We start from the raw sequence: 8,911 nt of genomic DNA on the forward strand, positions 1-8,911 counted from the left end.
AAAACTCATTTTAATATAATCAGATTTACTTATTAATATAGATCAGAAATAACATTTAATGTTGCATGGTTCACATGATGTATTTCATGATTATATGTACATAATGTATAAATTCATCTGAAACCCTTTTCACATACCTGATCCTATTTATTGTGCCGTCAACACATTGGAAAGTAAACATGACTATGTGAATAAAGTTTCCTAGATTTATCAGACACAGGGTTTTACTGATATGATAATCTACAACAGAGTTTACTTGCATTTGGAGAAGTGCTATGTTCTTTCCAGAACATTGGTTAAAGTAAAGCTCAGGTTGGATGCATGGAGTATGCATCGGAAGGGAACGATATTAAACTTTGACTTAGATTTATTAAACTTACCGTAATATCTATTCAAGTCAATATCGCCTAGTTGATCCTAGATCAAATGTTCTTAATCCTGTTATGATTAGGCTCAATCTTGAAAGGCTATTCGTGTTTTTTGATTTGTTAGTTAAGCCTACTTTTAGGTCAGGGTGATACGTACATTTTGGGAACACGGTAGTGCAATTGAGTGAGAGCGCTAGCATAAACATGGAATCTATAGCTTATATCTGGCGAATAGTAAGCAAAGGATGATCTCCTTCGAGCTTGACCAAACGAACATAAATGATGGAGTACTCATTTTACATAAGCTGAAATATCATTTATACGAGGTCAAGTGTTTTAAGGATAAAATACATAGTAGGGTGTTACGGTAATCTAATCCCTTTACAGTGTAGATCATTCATATAGAGGATCATTGATCACATTAGGATTATAACAATGGATAACTAATGATGCGTCTATATGGTGGAACATATAGAGCATTCTATATACTGAGAGTGCAATTCTAAGTTCTATGCGTGGATTCAACGAAGAATTAATAAGTTAGTGAATTTTAGTGTTAAATTCTTGATCTACTTATTGGAAGCTCGGTTATATAGACCCATGGTCCCCGCACTAGTTGAGATAATATTGCTTGTAAGACTCATATAATTGGTTTTGATTAATCAATTATAATTCTCAAATTAGACTATGTCTATTTGTGAAATTTTCACTAAGTAATGGCAAAATTATAAAGAAAGAGTTTTAGGGGCATATTTGTTAATTATGATACTTTGTATGGTTCAATTAATAAATATGATAAATGACAATATTATTTAATAATTATTTATAGTTATTAAATAGTTAGAATTGGCATTTAAATGGTTGAATTAGAAAATTGGCGTTTTTGAGAAAATCAGATGTAGAAAAGATAAAACTGCAAAATTGCAAAAAGTGAGGCCCAAATCCACTAAGCATGGCCGGCCACTTTTGTAGGCAATTTAAACTGATATTTTCATTATTTTAATGCCAAATAATTCAAACCTAACCCTAGTGGAATGCTATAAATAGATAGTGAAGGCTTCAGGAAAATTACACTTCTGACTCAGAAAAACCTGAGCCTTCTCTCTCCCTATCTTTGGTCGACCCTTATCTTTCTCCTTCCCTCTTCAATTTCGAAAATCTTAGTGTGAGAGTAGTGCCCACACACAGCAAGTGATACCTTAATCATAGTGAGGAAGATCGTGAAGAAAGACTTTCAGCAAGAAGGAGGTTTCAGCATCAAAGATTCAGAGAAAGAGATCCAGGTTCAGATATTGATAATGCTCTGCTACAGAAAGGAATCAAGGGCTAGATATCTGAACGGAAGGAGTCATTATATTCCGCTGCACCCAATGTAAGGTTTCCTAAACTTTATATGTGTTTATTTCATCGTTTTAGAAAGTTCATATTTAGGGTGTTAATCAACATACTTGTGAGTAGATCTAAGATCCTGGTAAAATAATTTCCAACAGACCTCACTTTTAGTCAACGACAATTAGTCAAATTAAAGTGATTTAAGAACAATTGAAATAACAAATATGAATAATGTAAAGTAAAAAAAAAACACCAGAATTATAGAGGTTCGACCCCTTGATGGTTGTAATTGCCTACTCTCCTTTAGTTGTATTGACTTGTGAGTAGAGAAACAAGAAGACCTTGATCTCTTTCAAAAGCTCTTACAATGATCTTTGAGTATTTTTCTCTTGAATCTAGATTTCTCTCGCATGTTCCATCTGAATGAAATTTGTGTCCCTTAGTGAGATGATTCCACTATTTATTGGGATTAATTACATCAATTAGTTTCCCAAAACTAATAAGAAGTAAATGAGAAAACTATGTATAACCTATAATTACAATGAGCAAAATAGGAAACTAGGCAAGTTGTCTTTTCTTCTTTGACACTGCATATCCATCCCATAAAATTAGAGATATTATCACATCTTCCAAGCATGAAGATATGTGAGATATCTCCTCTAAAAATATTTAACTCGCACCCTCTGGTCGGCTCATGCGAGTTGCTTAGATGCTGGAAGGTGGTCAGATGTTCTCACACGCTTTACTCGAACGTTCCATCTTCTACTGACTTTGAGTACCTAATCTCTTTATAAGAGGTCATAAAATTTGTTACGTGTTACCTAAATGGATGCCACATCACCTTACCAAATCACCTATTGTCTCATAATTAAACTTTTAAAGTCAATGTTTGACTCTCATAATAACATTAAAATAATTTTACTATGGAGAGAGAAATATCGCACGCGTACTGGAGAGAGAAATATCGCACGCGTATTGGAGAGAGAAGATATCGTGTATTGGCTGGGACGTCGAGAAGCTTCTGTTCGGTTCAGTCGGCCGGCGTCGCTGATTAACGACGGCCAGTCGTTTGAGAGTAGTTTCAACAGCAGTCGTCTGAGAGTGGTTTCAACACCAGTCGTCTTCGGTCGTCTGTGAGGGGTTTAAGAGCAGTCGTCTGAGAATGGTTCGGTTTGGCTCATCGACGTCCTCCGTTTTAGATTTTTGTTTTCGTTTATTAATTTACTATTATTAGTTTAACTCTAATTAATGTTTTTATGGGGTTAGAATTATAAGGAGTTCATTCCTTAATTAATTTAATGTTGTGATCGTGTTTATGTGTTGAAACTAATTTAATTTTTTCCATTAGTCTTGTCTTTTGACATGGTTCTTTAGTTTTTCCTTTTAGTTTTTCTCATTAGTCTTGTCTTTTGACATGGTTCTTTAGTCTTTTCCTTTTAGTTTTTTCTGGTTTGAATCTTGTCTTTTGGCATGGGTTGTGTAGTTCGGAATCATCATGGTGCTATGGTAGAAGCATTCAAGAAGGGGAAGATTGGATGTGTTCAACCTGAAATTGCTGGGATAATAGGCATTAAAGAAGCCTTGAGTTGGATTGCAGCTCATTTGTGGGATAGAGTCATGTTGGAGACAAATAACTTGGTGTCTGTCCAAGCGATTCAAAGCGCTATTTTTATGCCTTCACAGTTTGGTCTTATTGTTCTAGATTTTCGAAATTTGCTTTTGGCCTCATCTTCTGTTGATTTGTGTTTTGAAAAACGATCTGCAAATAAATTGACTCATTACTTGGCAAGAGATTCTTGTTTCTCTGCAGGTCGTGTGCTTCAGTTGGATGATTGTTATTCTAAAGTACATTATATTGTTTTGAATCAATTTATTAATTAATAAATCTTATTATTTTTATCAAAAAGATAAATAAATAATTTTACTATTGAAGCACTCTTATAAAATTTGTACAGCCAATTTTTCCTCTAATTATACATGGGAGATGGTCTAAATAAAAAATTTGACCGGTATCCTTAGCAACGGCAATATCCAATTATTCATGGGAGTGGGGTCTGGTCTTTCATGTCGTTACCTTAAGAAACTACTCCACCTGTCTCACTTCTCCAAACTTCTAGACTTTTGATCGCTCTTCTCGTTCCTTCCATAGAATCCTTTTTCACTCCCATGGCTTCTCTCGTTTCGCATATCATCATTCAACAACTTCTCGAATCCCAACTACAATGGCGACTACTCTCTTCTCTGCTTCGCATTCTTCTATGTCACCATGGCACCTCAACAACAAGAGCAGAACTATTACTTCTTTAACCAAAAATGGATTTTCCAACAGCACCCACTTTTCTTTTTCCCTATTTTCCAAACCCAGTTCAAGAAAATCTCTAAGATTCTACATTAAAGCCGAGGTAGACAACAAACCCACTTCTTCTTCTTCTGCTGCTGTTTCAGAAAAGGCAGTTAGCGAAAGCGGTACTGATACCAAGAAGGGTGAAGAAGTTAAGAGTGGTAAAGAAGAGACTAAAGTGATTGATGGAGAAGAACAAGAACAAGAGAAGGATTGGAAAACAGACGAGGAGTTCAAGAAGTTTATGGGGAATCCCTCCATTGAAGCAGCCATAAAGTTGGAGAAGAAAAGGGCAGATAGAAAGCTGAAGGAGCTTGACAGGGAAAACAGTGGTAACCCACTTGTAGCTTTCTTTAACAGAGTTGTACGTGATAGCTTGACTAAAGAGAAAGAGAGATTGGAGCAAGCTGAGGGGACCTTTAAAGCTCTTGACCTCAACAAGGTACTTGCTTTGCTTTAGCTTCTCCAAGTATTTTTCTTTCAAAAAGGTATTCGCTATATATTAATGATCCAATTGTTTGATTATAAGATATAGAGAAAAAACATATAGAAGAATCAATGAGTTGACTATAATAAATTATAAGAAAATTGTCTCAGCTTTTTTAAGAGAACTTAAGTTCTCCCATGTTAGGCTAGTGACTAATTTCATAACGAAATCACACATACAAATCATTTAATCTAATCCCACTTTTTAATAACTATTTAAGCACAATAGCTTGTTATTGATAATTTGTTGGGGGGTAACATGTGATATTGCAGTTGAAGAGCTGTTTTGGGTTCGATACATTTTTTGCGACTGATGTTCGGAGATTTGGCGATGGGGGCATTTTTATCGGGAATTTGAGGAAACCCATTGAAGAGGTCATTCCTAAATTGGAGAAAAAGCTCTCCGAGGCTGCAGGAAGGGATGTAGTGGTGTGGTTCATGGAGGAAAAAACAAATGACATCACAAAACAGGTACTAAAACACTTAACTCACGTTTCTAAGTTTTCCTCAACTTCTTATGTTGTTGTATTTGTCTTTGACATATTATAGATGGTGTATCTGTTTTTATTCTTTCTTTCTTTCCCCCTTTTTCAAGTGAAGATACTCATTTCTTGTTCTTGTTTAAAACTTAGGCATGTGTAGTTCAGCCCAAAGCAGAAATGGATCTTCAGTTTGAGTCAACCAAGCTCAGTACTCCATGGGGTTACATTAGTGCAGTAGCCTTATGTGCTACAACTTTTGGGACAATAGCTTTGATGAGTGGCTTTTTCCTTAAACCTGATGCTACATGGGATGACTACGTTTCTAATGTTGTGCCTCTCTTTGGTGGCTTCATTTCTATCTTGGGAGTTTCTGAGGTATGTCATTATTATCTTCTATGCTTTGATTTGATGAGATACGTTTTGCCTTTGTTCTTACAGTGTTTATCTTATGCAGATAGCCACAAGATTAACAGCAGCTCGTTATGGTGTAAAACTAAGCCCATCTTTTCTTGTGCCGTCGAATTGGACAGGGTGTTTGGGAGTGATGAATAACTATGAATCATTGCTGCCAAACAAGAAAGCTCTTTTTGATATTCCAGTGGCACGTACTGCTAGTGCATATTTGACATCACTGGCACTTGCTGTTGCAGCTTTTGTGGCCGATGGCAGTTTTAATGGGGGTGATAATGCATTGTAAGCCACTTATCCTCAGAAACAACAGATATAGATAATGAAATTATCTCATAATTAATTAAGAGAGTCCATATATATTACTGAAAGCGTCCTACTTCCTTTTGTTTTGTGTTTTTGAGTCTAAATTATTGAATTGTCTCTTCTGATTTAGTTCATTTCTTAAATGATTATGACTTTAATTAATAAACCAGGTGAACTCTGCTATATTTTGACCATCTATTGTAACAGTTTTATTTTTTCGTTCATCCATTTCTGCCAAGTGAAACATGTGCTGGTAATAAATTTATTGGTTCTTTGTGTGTTAACTCCTCTTAATGTCAAACCATTATTACTTAATTTTATTAATTGTTCTTTCCTTTTTTCTTTTTCTCTGTCTTGCAGATATATAAGGCCTCAGTTCTTCTATAACAACCCGTTACTTTCATTTATCCAATTTGTTATTGGACCATACACAGATGACCTTGGAAATGTATTGCCATATGCAGTAGAAGGTGTTGGAGTTCCTGTGGATCCCCTGGCCTTTGCTGGACTTTTGGGTAAGTCCTTAAAAAAATATGGACCTAGCATAACCCATCTCTAATGATCAGTCAATGAAATGCCTCTCCTGACCATTTTGATGCAGGAATGGTGGTGACATCTCTTAACCTGTTGCCTTGTGGAAGGCTGGAAGGAGGCCGCATAGCGCAGGCAATGTTTGGAAGAAGTACCGCCACACTGCTTTCTTTTGCTACCTCTCTTTTGCTCGGCATTGGTGGGCTGAGTGGAAGTGTTCTCTGCTTGGCTTGGGGTCTTTTCGCAACCTTCTTTCGAGGTGGTGAAGAACTACCTGCCAAAGACGAAATCACACCCTTGGAAGATGACAGGTACGCTTGGGGATTGGTCCTTGGCCTCATCTGTTTCCTAACTCTTTTTCCTAATGGAGGAGGCACATTCTCAAGCTCCTTCTTCAGTGGACCCTTTTTCAGGGGTGATGTGTAGATAAATTTGATTTGTACAGAGTATATAGATAAGCCAGTGTTTTCAATATTCAAGTGTATAATAGTGTCTGTATTCTTTTCAAAAAATAAAAAAAAATATTTAACTATGAGATACCTCATCTATTGTTTAGTTTTCTTTTGCATGTCTAATTTGTAAAGCTGAAAATGAAAAAGCCAGTTAATCTTAAAATAGGGGGAAAAAAAACTAACTGCTTATGTATATATTTGCAAATTAAAAGCACATATATATACTAAATATATTGGTTTGTATCTAAGGTAATTTAGTTGGAGAAAAGAATGGAATCACTTTTTATTCAATTTTCTTTGTTTGGTTTCAATTTAGGACATTAAAATCCTATTCTAGGTGTTGTGTTATCAGTCCTAAATAAAACCAAACCAGCCCATTAATGACATGGCAAGGAAGACATTAGAAAAAGACACATTAGTTAGATTTCGGCCAAGGCTGACCGAGTTGCTTTGTTTGCATCAGAAAACATAAATAGAGAGAGGAGAGATCAATGTATCTATTGCATCAGAAATCAGAAAACGTAGATGGAGAGAGAAGAGAGATCAATGTATCTTTTGCATTAGAAATCATAAAACATAGATAGAGAGAGAAGAGAGATCAATGTATCTTTTGCATCAGAAAACAAAGGTGTAGAGAACGAAGAGAGATCAATGTATGGTGAGGTATTTGTCTTTGACATCAAATGCCAACTTACCTATTGAGATGTCAACTTGGTTGTTGGTTGCTTAATGTAATGACCGCGTGATTAGATTATGGATTTGTAAAAGTGATTAGTTTAATTTTTGGTATTTTATGGTTATATATGTTATGGGTCTTATTTTTAAATAATAGGCATTAGAGTTATAATTTTTTAATTTCAGAGATTTTATTAAACTCTGTGTATTGTTTATGTCATATATGAAATTTATAATTTTTATGATTTTTGCTCGGTGACGATGGAAAATGCGACGGACAACCAAATTTAGTCACATACGTTAACTTAGAACCTTTGTCTTAGGAGAGTACTCATATGTTGATATTTGAAATATCGGGATTAGGTAGGGTTATTGCATTAGACTATTTTATCCTTAAGTCATTTTGTAAATTAAACACTTATGTGAGGGTAAAATGAACATTTTAGTTTTAAATTTTGTGGCTGATTTCTTTAGATGGCAACTTGCCACTAAGTCCTTAGTAATAAACTTAAGTTTATTACTGATTTATTAGATTAAACAAATTAAAACAAAAGAAAAAAAAAATCCATTTTTATCTTTCTCTTTCTTTCAAACCCAATAAGAAGCAAGGAGGAGAAGCTGAGTTTTGGTGTTTGATTTATGAGATTTCAGTAAGAAATCTTTGGTAGCTCAAGTTGAGGTAAATCCTAAGCCTTTCCGTGTTAGTTTTCGAATTTCTTTTTAACTCAAATATGCAAAAATGGTGATTTCACTTCTATCCGAGTTAGGATTTCTTCTTGAGTGTTTTGAGAACTATAGTGAGGTTGTTTTAAGCTTAATTCATGTGGTTTTGATAGTCGATTCTTGAGTTGAGCAAGTTTGAGTTCTTGAACTCAAACTTGGCTCAACAATGGTGAAATGTGTAATTTTGTGTTATATCTAGTTTTGTTGCTTAGAAATGGCTTATATTGATGTTGATAGGTATTCTGGAGCTTAGTGTAGAGTTTGGGGTTGTTTTGAATCAAATTAGAGGGTCTTTGTTCTTCTGCAGTAAAAAATGGCAGGCCATTTCTGCAGAAACTGTCTACTATTTTTACTGGTGTAGACTCAGAAAAATAGCTTGCCATTTTTAGGCAATTTCCCCGTTTAGTCGCTTTTCTCATGTTTCCTCGAGCTTTGTCATGCTATTTATTGATAAGAAAACTTCTAGTTTTGATTTTAGATCCCCAAAAAGGTTTTAAGAAGTTGTTTACCCATTTTGCATGATTGTGACATAATACCTTCGTTCAGCAAGTATTTCTATTTAGGTTGACTGCTACACTTGAATTCACAAATGAGGTAAGACTAGCATAGAATGTATCTTTATGTATTAAAAGTGGCTATCTAACGACAATTCTTGGTTTAACGATCCTTTATTTCTTTTAACTTTTTCCTTGTTAGGCAGTTAACATATTATTCTCATGAAATTGTAAAGTCGTTAACCTATGATTCTCATGAAAAAAAATGTAAAAAAAAAAAGTTTAAAAAACCAGTGGACTCTTCCATTCGCAC

The 8,911-nt window shown here is 34.9% G+C and overlaps 1 protein-coding gene across 1 annotated transcript; it reads left to right on the forward strand.

Annotated features, from left to right (window-relative positions):
* The first annotated feature begins 3,672 nt into the window (after nt 1-3,672).
* LOC115703040 (probable zinc metallopeptidase EGY3, chloroplastic) lies at nt 3,673-6,789 on the forward strand. Its single transcript, XM_030630554.2, has 6 exons — nt 3,673-4,483; nt 4,801-4,998; nt 5,160-5,384; nt 5,464-5,702; nt 6,084-6,238; nt 6,325-6,789. The coding sequence occupies exons 1-6, from the start codon at nt 3,923-3,925 to the stop codon at nt 6,678-6,680; spliced, it is 1,734 nt and encodes a 577-aa protein (XP_030486414.1). The 5' UTR covers nt 3,673-3,922; the 3' UTR covers nt 6,681-6,789.
* The last annotated feature ends 2,122 nt before the right edge of the window (nt 6,790-8,911 follow it).

Source organism: Cannabis sativa, chromosome X (genome assembly GCF_029168945.1).
Source record: "Cannabis sativa cultivar Pink pepper isolate KNU-18-1 chromosome X, ASM2916894v1, whole genome shotgun sequence".
NCBI lineage: Eukaryota > Viridiplantae > Streptophyta > Magnoliopsida > Rosales > Cannabaceae > Cannabis > Cannabis sativa.